This window comes from Bos grunniens, chromosome 16 (assembly GCF_055505025.1).
Source record: "Bos grunniens cultivar Pamir isolate PY7600 chromosome 16, Bosgru_T2T1.0, whole genome shotgun sequence".
In the NCBI taxonomy this organism is placed as follows: domain Eukaryota; kingdom Metazoa; phylum Chordata; class Mammalia; order Artiodactyla; family Bovidae; genus Bos; species Bos grunniens.
Genome location: NC_141180.1, coordinates 10,080,531 through 10,099,578, shown reverse-complemented (window position 1 = coordinate 10,099,578; position 19,048 = coordinate 10,080,531). Strand labels below are relative to the sequence as shown.

The 19,048-nt window shown below is 50.3% G+C and overlaps 1 protein-coding gene and 1 long non-coding RNA gene across 7 annotated transcripts in view; one reads left to right on the top strand and one right to left on the bottom strand.

The window, feature by feature from the left end:
* Positions 1 to 582: 582 nt before the first annotated feature.
* The window catches only part of ATF3 (activating transcription factor 3), a 55,335-nt gene continuing 36,869 nt past the window's right edge, over positions 583 to 19,048 (bottom strand). The window contains exons 1-5 of one of the 5 annotated variants that reach the window (XM_086343320.1): positions 13,301 to 13,493; positions 9,390 to 9,617; positions 6,819 to 7,062; positions 3,389 to 3,496; positions 583 to 2,034 (exon numbers count right to left, since the gene is read on the bottom strand). In XM_086343320.1, coding sequence (XP_086199446.1) covers positions 1,837 to 2,034; positions 3,389 to 3,496; positions 6,819 to 7,058 — 546 coding nt within the window. In that variant the 5' untranslated portion in view covers positions 7,059 to 7,062; positions 9,390 to 9,617; positions 13,301 to 13,493 and the 3' untranslated portion in view covers positions 583 to 1,836. Of the gene's footprint in view, positions 2,035 to 3,388; positions 3,497 to 6,818; positions 7,088 to 9,389; positions 9,618 to 12,602; positions 13,528 to 19,048 lie in introns of those variants that run through there. The other 4 variants (XM_086343317.1, XM_086343322.1, XM_086343319.1 and 1 more) reach the window with 4 other exon arrangements.
* LOC147356149 (uncharacterized) lies at positions 15,108 to 18,722 on the top strand. 2 transcript variants are annotated; one of them, XR_015143092.1, is made up of 3 exons: positions 15,108 to 16,339; positions 18,246 to 18,311; positions 18,391 to 18,722. It is a non-coding gene; the product is annotated as an uncharacterized LOC147356149 (long non-coding RNA). The 2 variants fall into 2 exon arrangements; XR_015143091.1 differs by having other exon boundaries at positions 15,559 to 16,339; positions 18,475 to 18,722.

The following is a 19,048-nucleotide window of genomic DNA, read 5'->3' as shown; positions in this document are numbered from 1 at the left end:
TGGAGACCTAAAGGAATCACGTGCTCCAGAGATTCCAGAAAATTAGGTGGACTATTTCCTCTGAATTATCACACTTATCCTGTCCAAAATTATACTCTCTCTTCCTCCCCACCATCCTTTTCCAAAATTTGAAATGCTTATTTGCAACACTGAGACACATATTTGGACATTACAAGAAATGTAATTCGAGTGAAGCCTTCACGAAGAGTTCTACCACAGACTGTAAGATTCAAGTTGAACAACAGGTGTACATTTTAGGCCTTTGTATATTCAGAGAAACAGCAAGTTCAGGTATTCAGATTTTATATAAAATTTCTGTCTTAGTACCAAAAGTCTAAAGGATATACTTGCTGCTGTGTCCTAGTGTTTGTCAATGAGAGATTGAGCATTAGAAACCAGAAATTGAGGAACAGGATTGAAAGTCAAAAAGCCCACCTAGTGGCACCCCAGAGAACAAAGAACACCTGAAGAATAGTCAAAGCTCAAATCACTCCCTACATCACCATCTCCAAAGGGTAAGGGAGGAGAATGGTTAGCGCTCAAGGAACAACTGATTTAAAAGAACAGAAACCAGCACCACACTTTAGTTCACCATGTCTTGGTTCCAAAATTTATTATATTGACAAGTTAAGAATACTAGGATAAATAATATTTTCTCTTACAGAAAATTGTAATGATACTACTGAGTAGGACTAAACACTCTGAGGATTTCACAGAAACGTCAGAATTTAAACAGATAGTAGCCAGAGACCTCCTGGCCAGTGTGAGTAGACTTTCTCACAGCTATAAATGCTCTGGGCCAGATTTCTACAAACATCTGCATGACAGAAATGATGCCATTAACATCTAATAATGCTAAAGCCTGGGCATCACGTGGCTTCAAATGCGTGTCTACTGAATGTGGTTTTCAATCGCAAGAACAGGAAAAGTGGAATATTCTTTGGCTCTTCTGGCCTAGAAAAAAATTCCTGACCTAAGTCACTGAGCAGAGACTCCTAAGCCTTTGGAAGCTGGACTCGTGTTTCTGCTTTCTTCCTGTGACCTTATAACTGAGTTTGCAATAGAGGGCCGGCATTAATGCCTGAGAGCCAAGCGGAAGACGTCTTTTCTGTTGGCACAAAACTGCACTCAGCGCTGCCCAGCCCAGTTCTCTCCTCCCAGGGCTGGCAAGCCCTTCTGGCCATCTGAACACTTAGCAAGACACTGCACGTGGCGACAGCCCCCCAAACTTTCAGAGCCTGAGCTAAGTCATGAAAAAGTCACAGCAGTGTCGTGCGGCACAAACATCAGTAGAGCACAATGCCTAGTTTTGAAACGAATGCCTTGCACACAGCAGTTCCTGTACAGGACAGCGTATTTGCTAGAAAGCACAACCCTGGCCATTGCACAACTTCACGAGATGCCATTCTCACTCCATGTCCCCTACAAGTGACCGTGGCAGCAGCAGCGGAGGAGGTGGCCCCACCCCACCCACCCAAGGTTACAGACACTTCTTCTGCATGGATCCTAACGGTGGGAGTCCTGAATTTTGCAGAATCCAGATGCAAGGGAGGCAGGACCCTAACTGGGGGTCATCTGGAGAATCCAAGGATGGCCGGGATGTTAAGCCTTAAATCCTGGAGTGGAGGCAAAAGATGCCCTTGCCCCGGTCCAAAGTCCACTCTGGAGTGGAGTGGAAAGGCCCGGCTGAGTCACGGAGGGCACTCCCGCCTTGATGGTTCTTGGCTGCTGGGATTCAAGAGGTGCATAGGAAGTCAGATCTCCAATGGCTTCAGGGTTTCGGATGTAAAAGGAGGATTCGATGAGGACTCCCCAGTCGCCCCATACCACGGCTGCTTAGCTCTGCAATGTTCCCTCCTTTATCTGTTGGATAAAAAGGTTCCTCTCATCTTCCGGAGTCCGCCCGTTCTGAGCCCGGACAATACACGTGGGCCGGTGCAGGTTGAGCATGTATATCAAATGCTGCTTCTCGTTCTTGAGCTCCTCAATCTGCGCCTTCAGCTCAGCATTCACACTCTCCAGCTTCTCCGACTCCTGGGGCACAAGCAACAGAGGTATTAGGAAAGGAGCCAAGGGAACTTCCCTGGTGATCCAGGGGTTAGGACTCTGCTTCCACTGCTGGGGCCTGGGTTCGATCCCTGGTTGGGGAACAAAAGTCCCACAAGCTGCCTGGTGCAGCCAAAAAAGAAACAAGGGAAGGAACCAAGGTCCAGTGAGGAAGGGGTGGCCTGCTGGTGGCCCCTGGATGGCAGGGGCAACGGCTGGAATACGTCGGGGCTCATCAAGTGGGGAATGGCCTGCAGGGGAATGCTGTTGGCGCCCTGCTATGAAGCCCCACAAAGCTGGGAGAGCAGCATTAAGTTTGAGAGAGTCCAGAGCTTGGAGAAGCCTTTGAACTCAGAGCTCCTTCAGAGATATCCTCGAGTCTCCACTCAAGGCGGAGGCAGGTTGTGATCCTAATAGTAACGGAACAGCAGTAGAACCAACAGCAGAGACCTCCTTTCTAAGAATCAAATAGCCTGTAGGCAGGTTGTCTGGACCTGAAAGGACCTTGGGGGCTGGAAAGAAATCCAGACTCAGTGGTGTTTATAGTCTTATATGTTTATAGTCTGATTTCACTGAGAAGCTCATCTCCACAGAAAGAACGTACGTAGAAATAAACAAAATGTCTTAGTTTTCATTGACCCCCCACCTTGATGCAACCTGAGGAACCTGGGACCTCGGGAACCCGAGTGAAGACTCTGCCCTGGCCTGTCCTCACTTGGGGAAGGGGACACAGCTGCTGCAAGGACCGCACCAGGGCCCCGCTCCACCTGCCCGGAGACACCCCTCCCACAGGTGTTTCTCCTTTCCGGAAGGGGAGCCTGTTGAATGCAGCTGGGAGCACAGACCATCAGCTGTGCCAAGGAGAAGGGCTGCAGAGTTAAGAACCAGATAAGAATGCAAAGAAATGTAACCTCTGCCTGCGGGGCAAGGAGATAACTTGTGGGAAGACGTTAATTAAAGGCTTTTCACAGTGAGCCAAATGAAAGCTGGCAGCTTCCTTTTCTCAGGAAAATGGGCGAGTGAAGCCCCTTGAACTGGACGGACATATCCGACAGCCCGGAAGCTTCTGGACATGTATGGACTGACTGAGGATGAGTGTGGGCATCAGATGATCCTGTCGTTTTTAATTCATACACCTGCATCTTATACATCCAAAGACATTTATCTTACTAACAGCTTTACTACTTCCTCGTTCTGCAACTGGCATTCCTGCCACCAGCTACAATGTCCTTCCTGGGAAAGCACTTCTGGGTGTAGTCTTTCAAACTCCTCTCCCCATGGGGCGTGAGGTCGGAGGGGCCAGGTGTGAGTGATGGGAGGGGCAAGGCAAACAGGCACTCACTTTCTGCAGGCACTCTGTCTTCTCCTTCTTCTTGTTGCGGCACTTGGCGGCTGCAATTTTATTTCTTTCCCGTCGCCTCTTTTTCCTTTCATCTTCTTCAGGGGCTACCTGTAAAATTCAAGAGGCATAAGCTTAAAGGGAGGCCAGAAATTCAACCCACCTCAAATACACTGCCTTTTATTTCCAGCTAAAACTGACAAACCAGGGCAGCCCTGAAGAATCCAGAAGTAAAGCTCTAGACTTTTGCATGAAATCTTAACACACATGCACATACTCACACATGCATGCACGCGCACACACACTTAAGAATGAATAATGGAAATCAAAGAACTGTTAAAATTATATTGGCAATACTAGTGAACTAAAATTTTACCTTTAAAAAGCATTTATTTGGATTTTAACATCAGAGTTTGATACTCAAAGTGATAACTACTGGTAATAACTGTAATAACTAGAGCAAGAAACAGATTTTGTTCAGTAAGTATGACCTTTCCCCTAGAATGACCTCAGGAGCATCACCTTGCCACCCATTCCCCCTGCCTCTTTTATTCATATTCTATCCATCTCCATCGTCACCTGGAGCATCATCATAGCACCTCCTTCCTAAATTCAGAGGAGGCCCACGCAAAACTCCTAGAGAACACGAACCCAAGCCTATTCCACAATCAAAGAGGCATCATCAGCCCATGGCTTGGTGCCACCTGTGGGTGGAGAACTAGAACCATCCATTGACTCATCCAACTATTGATGATATTGATCTCTCCCTCTGAGCCCCACCCTGAGACAGCCCTGGGATCCTCGGAGAAGAAAATCCCGTCCAGCTTTAGGATCTGGTCATCCACGGATGATCACTCTGACTTTGTCTGAGGACTGATAGGGAATCAGCAAAGTCCAGTTGCTGGACTGACTCAGAGACTGGAGTCCAGCTGGAGTGAACTCACAGTGGGCAGAGTGGGTGATGGTTTAGGCTACTAATGTCAGGCCTCCATGTCACTTGTCACTGCTCCAGACAGCTGGAAAGGGCATGGGAGCCCCACCTCAAACGGAAGAGATTCTAGACCACCATGATCACCTCATATCTGACTCTGGGTTAGATGACACTGACTTAGCTTAGGCTGAGATGAGGCTTCGGAACATAGGGAAACCAAGCCCAAGGGGGAAACACATGAGAGGCACTTCTACCCTTTATGTCTTAGATCCTAGAACCACACAGGCAGACGCTGGGTTTAGACTAAACTGCCTTTGAATCTCAGCTTCACCGCCTATCAGGTGTGAGCCCTTGTACAAGTCATTACGCTCTTCTGAGCTTCAGTTTCCTCATTTATAAAATGGGATCACCTTACCTCCCTCATAGGGTTGTGATGAGGGTCAAATTAATGTCAATAAAGTCCCCTGCACAAGGTTTAGCTTATGGTCAGTGCTATGGAAGGCTTCAGTTATCATCAGTAACTTCATCATAGATGTCTTCATCAAGAAATCAGCAACTCTAGTATCTCCTTTGCAACTAACTCTGCAGATGTTTTTGTAGAGGAAGGACTCAAAGTTTTCTCATAAGAGGAAGTACTTGAAAGTAGAGCAAATCTCAAGAGTCACACACTGTCAGACATGAGAAAGCCTTTCTAAGGGCCATGTAGTTCAACCTCCTCACTTTTTAAAAAGAATTTATTAATTTATTTATTTTTGGCTGTGCTGGGTTTTTGTTGCTGCAGGCGGGCTTTCTCTAGTTGCAGAGAGCAGGGGTTACTGTTTGTTGCAGTGTGTGGGCTACTCCTGTTGCAGAGCAGGGGCTCCAGGCACTCAGCTTTTGAGTCTAGTTGCTCCATGGCATGTGGGGGATTCTCCCGGACCAGGGATCGAACTCATGTCCCCTGCATTGGCAGGTGACTTCCTAACCACTAGACCACCAGGGCAAGTCCCAATCCCTCACTTTATGGACATGGAAGTAAGGCAAAGAGTGGCCAAGAGTATTGTGCTCAAGGAGGCCCAGGAGTCACCAGCTCATGGCGACCAGACAAGCAGGCTGCAAAACGGATGTAAACCCAGGCATGTGTCTCCTTATCCCACATCCTCTCTGGGTCACAGCTGCCTGGTCACCCCAAGCTGCCTTCTCAGAGGGGACCAGGACCTGGGGAGGAGGCTCGCACTGCCCAGACACACAGGATGCCTGCAGGGTTGTGAATTATAGTCACCACCAAGGAGACCAGAACACTCAGTTAGACCATTAGGTGCATCCTGTTCCCTATAGAAAAGTGTATTTGTTAAACTGATCACAGATCCCAAGATCACTGGATGAACACAGAAGCAGAGTGGATGAGTGGCTTTAAGGAATGTTTCCACGAAGCAAGAGGCCTGCTTCTTCCTCAGAAGAGCCCTCCACACATCCTTCTGAAATGCTTTCCTTCTTTCCATGGGCCTCACTACTTCCAGGGCATCCTGTTATCTCAAGGTATTTTTCTAAACTAATTTTTGTTGGAGTATAGCTGCCTCTGTTATTTTAAGATACTTACTTAGACAAGATTTTTTTTTTAATTTTTTCCTTGAGGGTCCCATGTTTCACCATACACTGTTCAGTGTTGGACTAGGCACCAGTGACCTCCTCTGATGTTAATTAGGGTACAGCCAATGCCCCTAATGACATCTTATGAATACAGCATCATACAGCATCATCCTGCCTCCCATTCGCTGGATGCTAACTCTCCGCCAGGCCCTCTGTTAGACTCTTCACAAATGCCATCTTATTTAACCCCTTGGATCAGTTCTATGGAGGAGACATTATTAGCCCCTCCACCTCCCTTTTTAGAATCATAAAAGATTTCACCCCCCTCCCCACAACTGCCTTTTAAACTCAGTTCTTTTCTGGCTAGGTCCACTACCTCTTGCCCAAAGGCAGTGATCATGTCAGATAAGTGAGCCAGAAACACTCCCATCTTGCATCCAGAAGAGCAAGGCCAATAGAACAGTGGAGAACTCAGCTCTGAAGTCCTTCAGAGCCATCCCGCACCAGCATCACCAGCAACCACCTCAAACTTCTCAGCATGCCTATTACTCCAGGCGTCTTATAAAAGGTTGCCAAGTGGAGAACCGCACAGGCGCCACAGACAGAAATGAACTTCGGCCAGAACCTGTACCAAGGCAGTGAGCATGGCTGGCTGGTCCTTGTTCCACAGTCTGGGTTCTTGTGGTGTTGAAAACCATCACCGCACTCTCTGCTTCTTCGAAACAACTGGGCGCAGAAGGTGATCTCGTGCAGATTCATGGCTTTCCATACTCTCCACACTCTGATGGCTTCCAACACTATCTCTAACCCTGACTCTCCTCTAAACTCCAGACCCAATATCCAACTGTGGCCCCCTGCCTACAGCATGCCTGGTGCAGGCGAGCTGTGCGACAAGTAAGCGCAGGAAGAACGGGCACCCCTGGGAGGACCCACCTCGGCTTTGGTGACTGACATCTCGAGGGGCCTGCCGCTGACGGTGACGGAGTCCAGCGCCGAGGACATCCGGTGGCAGAGGTGCTTGTTCTGGATGGCCAACCTCAGCTCTTCCTTGACAAAGGGTGTCAGGTTAGCAAAATCCTCAAACACCAGTGACCCAGGAGGGGACAGGCAGGGGACGAAGGCAGAGGCACTGACTTCCGAGGCAGAGACCTGGCCTGGGTGTTGAAGCATCATTTTGCTGAAAAGACACATGGAAACCCAAACTACTTCAGGGATCTGGGGGTTCGGGATCAAGTCCCCCCACCCTCACCCCCGCACCTGCGACCTCCAATACCCAAGTCCCACCTCCCCACCTCCAGAGGAAGGTCCCAGCAGCCCTCGGCTTCTGCTTTGTTTTCATTTCCTGCCATCCTGTTCTTAAGTAAAACAGGTTCTTAAAAAACCCAGCTCAGTGATGTGGATAAAATGCCTGGTTGAAGTTTATAAAGAGTGGCGTTTCAGGCTATTCTGAATTCACAGGAGCTATTAGTGTTGGCTGATGTGAATATATGCAAATGTAGCCTCAAACAGTCCAAAAGAGGAAGAGCATTAAAAAAAAAAAAATCAGAGAGACTCTATGTAACCCCATCTGCAGTCTCTTTTATAAAGAGAAACTCAGAGGGCATCTGAAATCAGGTAGAATCTGTGAGTGGAAAGCAAAAGCAAGGAGCGGGGACCCTTGAGTTTAGGAAATCTATCTCTGAAGCCTCTCCCTTGGGAAGTTGGAGCCGAGTCAGTGAGAGTGAGGACAGTCATGGTCGCAGGTGGGTTTCTTCATCCCAGTTTAAGAGGGACTGGATGTGGGAATTCAGGTCACCCCTCAAGGTTAAGGTTGGTGAAGCAAAAGACCTCAGAGTAAAGAAACGTGAGGCGCAGAGAATATGGATTTTTTTTTTGAGGAAGTGTTCAGCCCTACAATGGTTGGAGGGGCGTGGGCTGGGGGCACAGGGGGCTGGGACCGGATCTGGCATTAGGGAGTGGTGTGAGACCTGAGTTCAGCCTCCATCTGACAGTCTGGGAGCTCCTGCCGCACCGGCTCAGAGTCCCACTGTGGATCTTTCCAGAACCTGACCCTGGCTCTGGCTGCTCCCAATGCCTGCCAACTGCTGGAGACCATCGGACTGAATATGTGAAATTGGTGAGAGGTGGTCAAATCAAATGGCCTCTGAGGTCCCATCTATCTCTATCATTCTACAGCCCAGGGAACCCCAAGGGAAAAGGTGCCGGGAGGGAGCAGAGATAATAATGGTTCCATGGTTCCAGTTTGGAACAGCTCTCTGTAAATCTCTCCCTGCCGTATACTCCCTCCAGGAGTGGCCAAGCCCCTCACCCCTGCAGTCACTTCTCCAAGGGAGATGAATGTGGGAATTGTCAGGGTGGGCGGTCCCCCTGGAGTACGCCTCTCCGTGTGGGAAGCTGGGGTCATTAGCCACATCCCACCAGACGAGAAGCCCTTTGGCAAGCGGCAAATGTTTCACAAGCGCCTCCTTCATACCAGAAACCTTACCTGCGTTATCTCACTTCACCTTCATGAGAACCCACTTAGGTCCCAGTCCCACTGTAGAGACGAGGTGACTAACATTTAGACAAGCTAAATAATTTGGCCAAAGTCACAGAGCTAGTAGGCGGCAGCATCAGGACTCCAAAACTCATGCCCCCACTTTACAGAATATAGAATATGATTCTCTATGTTGCAAAAGCAAACAAAAAGCCAGAGCACAGTTTTCTTGGGGGTTGGGAGCAGGTGTGGGGAGGGGGTGAGGGCCCTGGAGCTGAAGGGATAGACAAGGAGACAAAAGAAAGGGCTATGGAAAGCTTGAACTCTGAGATGAATTGCTGAGCTTTCTCTGCCTGGGTGTACACTTGGGCTGCCCCCCGCATTCAGGGAGTACGTGTTAGGGCATCTTTTATCCACAAAATTCCCAGACTGGGGTCAGAATGCCAAGACTAGGGGCCCATTTCCTCCTCTGTCATCATTATACCTCCCAGAGCCTTCTCTCTCCTCTGTGAGAAAGAAGGCTAGTAACAATCACCCTGTTTTCCCAGAGAATTGGGCAAGGCGTTGACGAAAGAATACCTGAATATGCCCTGGAAAAACATAATGCAACTAGGAAATATGTTATTATCAGGCCTCCCAGGGATCTTTCCAGCCCAGGGCTGGCTCTGAGGGGGTCCAGGTAGATGGGTGGCTGGTCACTCTCTCTGATCTCAAACACTTAATGAATAGAACACTCTGACCTCTACATCCCCCAGTGGATCCAAGATCCACAGATGGAGGCAAGAATTCCAGGTCAACAAACACCACCATTGCTGACTATTCAAAGAAACCCAGGAAATGTATGAATTGACCAATTCTCTCCCCAAAGCCATATGTCATGAATCAGAACTGATGCTCTCCTATCAGTTTAATCCTATAATCTTAGGATGTTGGGAGGAGACTTTTCTGGCAGGTTCTAAACTCTGAGAAGCCAGCTTTCCAAAGCCAGAAAGACTTAAGATCCTCCCAGGCATTCGTGTTTTCCCTACCTTTCCAACTTTATTAAAAGCCCAATAGTTCAGGAATGGAATTCAGAGCTACCACTGGGCTGGCCTTTGTCTGGAGGACTGCACGGCTCGCTTCTACAGAGGCAGTTTGAATTCCACTGCAGTTGAGTGTAGTTCCATTTCATCTCCCAAGTTTATTAATGAGCTTTCAGGGCTTGGCATCTGCTCTTTGGGATTTTTTCTCCCCATCTTAGTGTAAAGTCAGCAGTCCTGATGAAAGAAACGGAAGAATGCCAGTGGTATGCAATGTTTTTATGAAAAGCATTGTGTGGGCTTACTTGAAGATGCAAACTGGTTGTGAAAATGTTTAAAAGCTTTTCAGAAAGTAAAGCAATGGTATCTGTAGAGAAATGGGCTTTTCCTGCACTCGACTAATATTCAGTTTCTTGAGATACTTTCTTTCAGTGTCCTATCTTTTTGCCTTTTCATACTGTTCACGGGGTTCTCAAGGCCAGAATACAGACGTGGTTTGCCATTCCCTTCTCCAGTGGACCACGTTTGTCAGAACCCTCCACCATGACCCGTCTGTCTTGGGTGGCCCTGATGCTGGGAAAGATTGAAGGTGGGAGGAGAAGGGGACGACAGAGGATGAGATGGTTGGATGGCATCACCGACGTGAGTTTGAGTAAACTCTGGGAGTTGGTGATGGACAGGGAAGCCTGGCGTGCTGCAGTCCATGGGGTCACAAAGAGTTGGACACGTCTGAGTGACTGACCTGAACTGAGATACTTTCTCGTTATTTGTTGCCTCGTTCTCTTAAAAGTGTGATAAGCCTAGACTCAAAGCTGTGTCCTTGAGAAGAAAAATGAAGGTAAAGCTTCAGTTTTTCAGAAAGTTGAGACCTTTGAATATCTCTGTTTGGAGAAAAACATTTCAGAGGATTTTCTGAGCTGACTTTCTATATTGATCTTAAAATTGTCCAGACTTGTTACAAAGAACCTGCATTTGGCTTCTGCATCATTATCTCTAGTCAAAAATCCTGTCATATCATCAGTAGTTTCATCATTTTCAAGAAAGTGAAACTTTACTCATCTATGTCTCTAACCAGAAATTCAGCTCCCAGATTTTATTTCCTAGTAGCTGCTACTACAGTGAATTTTCACTTTTAATTTTCATCTTTTTTCCACTAAGCACTACTTGTAAAACATAGCAGGGAGCCAGTTCTTTCACTAACTTCCTATCTTGGTCTTTCTCCTAGTCCACTGGAAGGAGGTACAAAGACACTCCAGGTGTAGGTGGAAGACTAGGCATCAGGACAGAGACGACGCTTGCAGGCATCTATACTACCACTCACACGCTGAGCTCTCAGCGACATGCTTCCTGGACCTCGGTCACCTTGTCTGTAAAGAGAGACCAGTACTGCCTGCCCCAGTCCCTTTACAGGGCTGTCGGGAAGATCAAACACGAAAGTGGATTTACACACATCCTGGGAAGCCATTATTACTGTGATGGGATCCACTTTCCCCCATTTCAGGGGTGTGGGGGCAGAGGCTCATAATGTTCCTGTTAATGAAACTAGGTCCTATTAATCAGACGTTAACTGGAGCCCTCAAGAAACTCAGCTCAGTCACAGCTTCTTTTGCACTCTGATTGACCTCAGGGCTCTTGACAGATCAATTCCACCCCACTCTTTGCTGGCACCAGCTCGTCTCCACTGGTCTTAAGTACTTGAGAAGTAGCCAGCTCTCACACATGAAGCCATTTCTGGTTTCTGTGGTGTCCTGGCTGCATACTTCCTCCTCCCCGGGCCGAGTAACACTTGGAACCACTGACCCTGTTCCCTGCCCAGCCCAACTGAAAAAGGAAGAAATCATGAGCTCTGTACAATGGGATAGAACATCCAAAACTAGAGTCATTTAGGTCAGATCTTCATTTTGCAATTGAGTAAAATGGGGTCCAGAAAGGCAAAGTGACTTGCCCAAGGTCACCATAAAGCTGGTGAGTGGCCCAGCCCAGGCCAAACTGTTGACCACACACCTGCTGTTCATTTTACTCCATCCCCAAGAAGGCAATGGCAAAGGAGAAGAGAGCCAATGGCCAGGTAGATGAACAGTCAACAGTCCGAGGAGCCTATGCCCACAAGAGAGGAGACTTTGATGGGATTAAGACAGGGAAGGAGTATGGGGGTAAAAAAGAGAATAATGGAGAGAAAAGACCAAGGGGAGAGAGAGAATGGTGGGGTTAAGACAGGAAGGATCCAGAGGCTGCCACAGGTGCTGGGGGCTGTATTTTATTTACACTGTGCGCCTGGTGTGCTTCCTGCAGTGCTGTCTCTGAAACCATTTAGACAGTAACAACTGCAACCCACCCGGGTCTTCATTCAGATAATCCTTACAGCAACAGTTTACCTGTTGCTGTGTTTACCTGTTGCAGTGTTATTCTACAACAAATGGGAGCTGCAAAACAAAGGGACAGTCATACCAATTTCTCCTTCATTCAAACTGAAAGAGCAGGAGGCTCCCAAACAGATGTGACTGTCACCCATACTGAAACAGATGCATTCAGAGGGCACCCACATTTTCTAGTGCCCAGTTTATTTTTTTCTGGCTCTATTAAGGGGTGAGCAACTCCTTCATAGGAAAGGCAGCTTACTGTGATTTGGTAATTAAATTAGGGGAAAGAAAACGGTTAGGAGGAAAGGAAGTAATTTGATGAGATGAAAATGGGGTGGGGGGGCGGTGGGGAGCAGAGACGGAGAACCATCCAGTGGAAAGCACCTTGGAAAGGGAAGAGATGCCCCGTACAGAAGTCCCTTTCTCCTCACTGCCTCAGAGGGCGGCCAGCGACATCCAAGCCCCCTCATTCAAGTCCCCTCCTAGGTCGCTTTTCTTTCAGTTAACACCACTCTAGAATCTGAAAACCTTTGTCCAGAAAGGACCGTAATGGTTATCCGGCCCAACCAGCACCTTGTGCTTGCAAACAGGCGGAGCGGCCAGGAGCCTCTATATGTCCACACCTCCCCGCTGGGGATGCTGAGGCTCCAAGCCACTAAGGGCAGTGCAAGTCCTGGCTCCTGGATCACAGATCCTGTCTCTCAAATATCTCAACTGGCTTCGCACTCTCGCTCCCTCCCCCAATCCCCAACGGTGGGTCTCTTAGGATGAAAAGCAGAGAAATCAAAAAAAAAAAAAAAGAAAGAAAGAAAAGCAGAGAAATCCGCGAGCCACCAGAGGAAGAGACCAGAACTGGACTCACAGGTACGATAGAAAAGCGTGTGAGAAACTTGGGTCAAGAAGTCTCCGGCACCTGTCCCCGGTGCTCTCTCTCCGCCTTCTGCCCCAGGGCAGCGACAGGAGCGCGCGCCACCTCTTAAAACTTATCCTAACTTTCGCCGCCGGCTACCAGCGCGATCCTGCCGCCCAGCGCTCCGGGGTGGGCAGGGCGACCCCCAGCGGCAGCGCCCGCGACCCCGGCTCGCCCATTCGTTCCCCATTCATTCCTTTCCGCCCCTGGGGCAGCCGCTCCGCGAGCCCCGGCCTCCCGGGAAAGCTGGGCTCGGGAGTAGCAAGTGCCGGCGCACCGAGCCAGGGATGGAGCCGGCTGGCGAGCCTGATTTGCTCGGCCACTCTGAGCACCCACCGATCTGAGCACCTCGATCGCCCCGGGAGTAAGTAAACGCGAGGGCGGCGAGGAGCTGTGCTCCGACGCCGGCGGAAGACCTCTCAGTTACCAGGAACGTTTCGCGCCCCAAGTCAAAAGAGAAAGTTCTTTGCGAGAAAGTTTCTAAAGCGCGGAAGAGCAGCGGTGGCTGGGAGAGAGATTCAGCCAGAGTTTTTTCTAAGCTGGAGGCTGCGGGGCAAGTGCCGGGGGGCGGGGGGTGGGCGCGGGGGTCGGGGACTGGTTACTAGAGGGGCGCAAAGATAATCAAAGCAAGCCACTCTCGCCGCGCTCACCTCCTGTATCCACTCGGGGCGGCCAGGGTCCGGAGGGCGGGCAGGGTCGGGGTGGGGTCGGGCTGGCTGGCTGGCTGCGGGGTCGGCTGGCGAGCACAGAGGGGCTCACGACCGGCGCGCGGGCTGGCGGGTCCGCTGGGGCGGCGGCGCAGAGTGAGCGCCGTGCAGTGCGCGCCTCTCTGCGTGCGACTGTGGCTGGCAGCGCGTTGCATCACCCGTTTTATAGCCCTCCGGCTGGCGGCGCGCCCAAATACTCTGGGTTACCAATCCCAGGCTGACGTAATGCTATTAATAGCTTCCTCGGCGAACCAGCAGAACTAGGCTGGGCGGGAGGGCGGGAGGGGTGAGCGGGGCGGGGGGAGGGGCCAACGAGGAGGAGGGGAAAAGGGGGACCGGTGATGCAAGCTCGGGGAGGAGCCGGCCGCGGCGTGTTCTCCTGGGACGCACGCACCCGCCCGCCCTCTCGCTCCATATCAGGACCGGAGCCGCTCGGGCTGGCCGCCAGATGTGCGTACTCCAGGCATGAGCCAATGGTGCCCAAGCCAGCGGCATGACTCCACCGCGCTGGCATCTCTCCCTCCGCTAGGCTGGGGAGGTGGGGGTTGGGGGTGAGGTTGGAGAGGTGGGTCCTGGACGCTGCCCAGACTAGGTGAGACTGGGAAGCTAGAAACGACCTTTCTCTAAAATGCGTGGTCATTTTCTGGAGCTTCGGGAAAGTACACACCCCCCCTTCCGCTTCCCCGTCAAAAGCCTCCTTTTCAAGTAGGGGACGGGGTACGAAGAGGAGTGTCATTTCCCCAGTGTGGGAGAAGAGCTTAGAGGCACCCTACGGTGAATCCACGCCGTTACCGCCGAGGGTGACCTCTGTGGCCGGGACCGTGAGAAGACTTGTCAGCGATCGGAGGGCACGGTGCGTCCACGCCCGGGGCTCGAGCACACCCCACATAGGCGCACACGCGGAACCGCCTCCCGGCGGCTTGGGAACCCGACGCTGAGGCCAGGGCGAGCGGCAGGGAGAGAATTTTTTTTAACAGCCACAAAACGTTTGAAATTGACAGTGAAACGAACAAGCCCGAGAAAAGATGAGCGACCTGGAAAAAATCAGAGTCAACTCAGAGAAGGGCTAAAAGTAAGATTGAAGCCTAGAGACTAGGAGGAGAAGTAAAGAGAAGGTGCTTTGGTCTCCGCGGGCCGGGCCGGGCGGGGGTCGCCCGGCTTTCTGGCAGTGTTGCTGGAAAATACACCTTCGGCTTTCGCATGTTTTCCTGCGCCCAGAGAGGATCGCGCGGGGACCGGACCGCCCGGGCTGTAGACGCATTAACCGTATAGCAAATTAGGCCCCGTAGCAGAAATCCTTTTCTCCCTAAAGTCGTGTGGCGGGAAGGGCGGGATCTCGCGGCCCAGACTCGAGCCGAGTCTTCATCAGAACTGGATCTGAATCTTAAAATCGAGCTTCCAGTTCCGATTCCCCGAGCCCAGCTGTCTAGGACCAGAGACCGTCTCAACTGCTCATTGACGAATGTGGGTGGACGCGACTGTGGCCAGCTCTGTTTGGCACCTATGGGAGAGGGAGACCCGCGCGCCCGTGGGGTTTAGGGGTACCTGCTTCCACCTGCCTTTAGAGAGAGAGAGAGACGGTCCAGGGTCCTAGTGTGGCAATTTAGGGGTAGGAACTAGAAGGCTCTGGGAGCCCAGATCTCTCCCACAGCCCCGCCCCACTCGACTGTTAACAGCCGTCATGGAAGGGCCTCTCTGTGTCTATTTCCCTCCCTTACACACACACAGTCCCGCACCCTCGAGTGCTCGGCCCGTCTCCCCAGCCTCTCCGATTGCCCAGCGGCCTGGGATAGATACCCTCAGAGCTATAGGTAAAGCTGAGTCCCCAGCACCCTGATTCCGCTCCCCAGAACCCGAGCCTCATCGGGACACATACCCGCCCCCAAGCTTCCGGGCCCAGGACCCCGCAGAGAGCGGCCTGGGAAGTCGTCCCCCACCCCATCCCCGCCCCCGCCCCCGCCCCCGGCCCGTCGGGTAGCCTGGAGGTCCTACGCAGGGTCCTAGGGGATGCCGCCTAGGACCTCAGCGAATTTCCAGCGAAGTCGAGCGGGAAGCTTGGGGCCGTTGTTTTTGCTTTACTTTTCACCCTGGTAACGGACTTCCCGGCCCCACCTCCACGTCCCCACACCCCGCTCCACGCCTCTTCACCCCGCCCTCCTGCCCACGCACCGGCAGGTAGACCCGGGGCAGCCAGGTAAACCCCGGGCGTGTCCTAACAACCCGTAGAACACCGCGAGAGCAGGAGGAAGGGCGTTTGCAAATTTGCATGAAAGTTATTTGAGCGTCTCTACGTATCTTTTCTAGATGCTCGTCCACTGCCCTCGAGTAAACACCACCCTTATAAAGCGAAACAAGGAGATGGGGGAGAACACGTGAAGGCTACCCGACTAGTTTTTTTCCCCCTTTGTGAAATGCCTACAGAAATCTTTAACCGGTTTACATTTTAAACTAGGAATCCATTAATACACCCAAGCCAGATGTGTGGAGGTTTATGTCTTGTCGTTAAGAGGAAATTCAGCTTGGAGCGTAGGTAAACAAACAGCCAGACCAGCCTCCACAACACAATACCACAGAAGGGTAATGAAGCCAGAGAAGTCCACAACCCCTGGTTGGTTTATTTTTTATTACCATGGTACCTCCCGCTTCTCTCCTTAACCTGCTTCATTCTAATCATTCTTGGTTCTGAATACCCAAGTCACACCTGGGTAGAAACGCTGTCAGCTGTTCGCGGGAAGTCTGAGCGTCGCCCTCCCACAGAAACTTGAAAAGCGATAAGAATCTTGACAGAGAAGTCAGTCCACACTCTAGTCAATGAAGCTCTTATCCAAGGAAAACAAAAACGACTGCTGCGTGCCTCCCTGCCCCCAGCCCGCAGGAGGACTGTGAAACCTGCCAGGTCGGAGAGAGACAGCGGGGAAAGAGCCGGGGAAGGAAACAGCCCCAGGGTGTGTGCCCCGGTGGGGTGATCGATTCTTGAGTTCGGTGCGTCCTCAGTTTACCCTGACTTTTGAACCCCAACCCGTGTATCATCTAAGGGAGGGGCAGGAGAGGATTCCCAGACCACAGGGCTTCTCTGCACAAGGCAAAGAATGCCTGTCCCCTCCCTGAGAAGGAAGCCTGGGTAGAGTTATTTAAGGGGTTAATCCTCAATGAAAGAGGGTTAAGCAGAGACTTGAATACTGCTGAGGTTTTACGCTGGAGAAAACGCCTGGGGAATCCACATTCAGAACCAGCCCCAGTATGTTTTGCTGAGTGAGATAAGAATTGGAAGCTTCATGTTGGGGCAAGTGCAAAAGGAAAGGGAAAAAGTTAAAAGGGGAGGGGATGGAACTAGGCAGCTAAAAACAGCCCACTGTGGCAACCGAATCTAAACATCAAAACATTTGCAGGGAGCCAAAAGAGAGGGGGGAAAAAGTTCAAGATATATTTAAAAGTTTTAGCCCTTCCTCTTAGTCCAGGGAATAGTCCCTTCCCACTCCTTCCCCCACCCTCCATTATTCTTCTTCAAACCTCCAGATTATATTTGCTCGCAGCTCTAGAGAGCCAAGTGAAACGCCAGGGAAAGAGCACTTGGAGCCCGCTCCTGCTGGCCCAGCCCACTTCTGCACCTCAGGAAGGGAATTCTGTTCTTCTCTCTTCTGCTTTCCAAAACCCACACTTTCTATCAAGTGGATTTGCATGGGGAATTACTAATATGAGTCTTCTCCCTCAGGAAACACGAGGAGGCATCATATCGTGGGCTCTGAAATGTGGCAGGTGGCACTTTGATTTGGGATTCAGCCCATTATCTTGTGACACTTCTTCAGCTGTGTCATCTTGGATAAGTCATTTCACTCTCTGCCTAAATTTCCTCTGCTGAAGAACGGCCCTCATAATGGCATCTAACACATAAGGATTCCCTGAGGTTGGGACACACAGCCAGTCTCCAGTAGGGGAATCATTAATTACCAATCAAGGGAGGCATTCTGGGGAAACCCCTGAGTCCCAGAGCCCATTCTGTCTCCCTGTGTGTGTGCTCAGTCACTTCAGTCGTGTCCGAGTCTTTGCGGCCCCGTGGGCTGCAGCCCACCAGGCTCCTCTGTCCATGGGATTCTGCAGGTAAGAGTACTGGAGTGGGTGGCCATGCCCTCCTCCAGGGGAACTTCCCGACCCAGGGATCGAACCCAGGTCTCAACATTGCAGGCAGATTCTTTTACCATCTGAGCTACCAGGGAAGCTCAAGAATTCTGGAGAGGGTAGCCTATGCTATGCCTTCTCCATGGTATCTTCCCAACCCAGGAATTGAACTGGGGTCTCCTGCCTTGCAGGCAGATTCTTTACCAGTTGAGCTTCTAGGGAAGCCCTTCTGTCTGCCTAGTCAGTGGCAGAATTGTTGATGAAGTTGAGCTACATCCAGGAAATGACCATCTTCAGGGGAGCAGGGATAGGACACCACAAAGAAAACAGTGAGAGCAATCCCCACTTTCCATCCACACATTTTCCTTCCTTTCTCCTCCTCCTCCTTCTCTCTCTTAACATTTCCAAGGAGTATTTCCAAAGAGTTTTACCCATGAACTTGGTGCCTTGCTAGGTAGGAGGGGCTGTGAGAGGAGTACCCAAGGCAGAGATTGCATCTTTGGGGACCTTCTGGTGTGTAGTCCAGCTTCTGTGCCATAAACACCCACTTTGGACCACAGGACCAAAGCCTAGGTAGCAGCTTTTTGCACCTAAGAGTGGGGATCCTGGAGCCCCAGGACACCTGAGTCCCCTAAGTCAAGGGATTATCAGGACTCAGGAGACCTGGGACCCAGTCGAAGTTTCCCTTCCAGCCAATGGCGTAACTTAGTGCAAGCCATAAATGCTTCTTCCATGTTCCGGTCTGTAAAATTTATTTCATATTTATTATCAGCTGAAGGAGGAAATGGCAACCTGCTCCAGTATTCTGCCTGGAGAATCCTATGGACAGAGGAGCCTGGTGAGTTACAGTCTATGGGGCAGCAGAGAGTCAGACATGACTCAAGCGACTTAACACACACTCATTGACTCTTTAATAGTGACTCCCTCCAAACTGATGCGAGAAGTAGTGAGATACGGCTTCTCTGGTGACACAGTGGTAAAGAATCCGCTTGCCAATGCAGGAGACACGGGTTTGACCCCTGGGCTAGGAAGATCCCACGTGCGGCAGGACAGCTGAGCCCATGTGCTGCAGCTACTGAAGCCCGGATGCTCTAGAGCCTGTGCTTTGCAATCACAGAAGGCATCGCAACGAGAAGCCCTTGCACCTCAACTAGAGAACAGCCCCTCTTGCCACCACTAGAGAAAAGCCCGCACAGCAGTGAAGACCCAGCACAGACAAAAGTAAATAAATAAATATTTTACAAAAGAAGCAGTGAGATAATAGCTGTGAAAGTCATTTGAAAATAATTTTATAAAATAAAATTTTAAAAAAAAAGAATTTTAAAAATCGTACTTTTAAAGATTCCTTTGGAGGATTTAGTATAATTTTTTTTAATCATTATGAAAATTTGGGAAATGAGCAACAGAAAAAGATTACCCATCATCTCAGCATTATTAGCATTTGGGTGTGTTTCCCTCTGGTCTTCTTTCTCATGCCTATGATTTTTAAAAACAGAATTGTGATTGGGATTGCAAGCAATGTTGAAATTTGCTCTTTTGCTTATTACTTTGAATTGAATATGGTCTTCATTACCA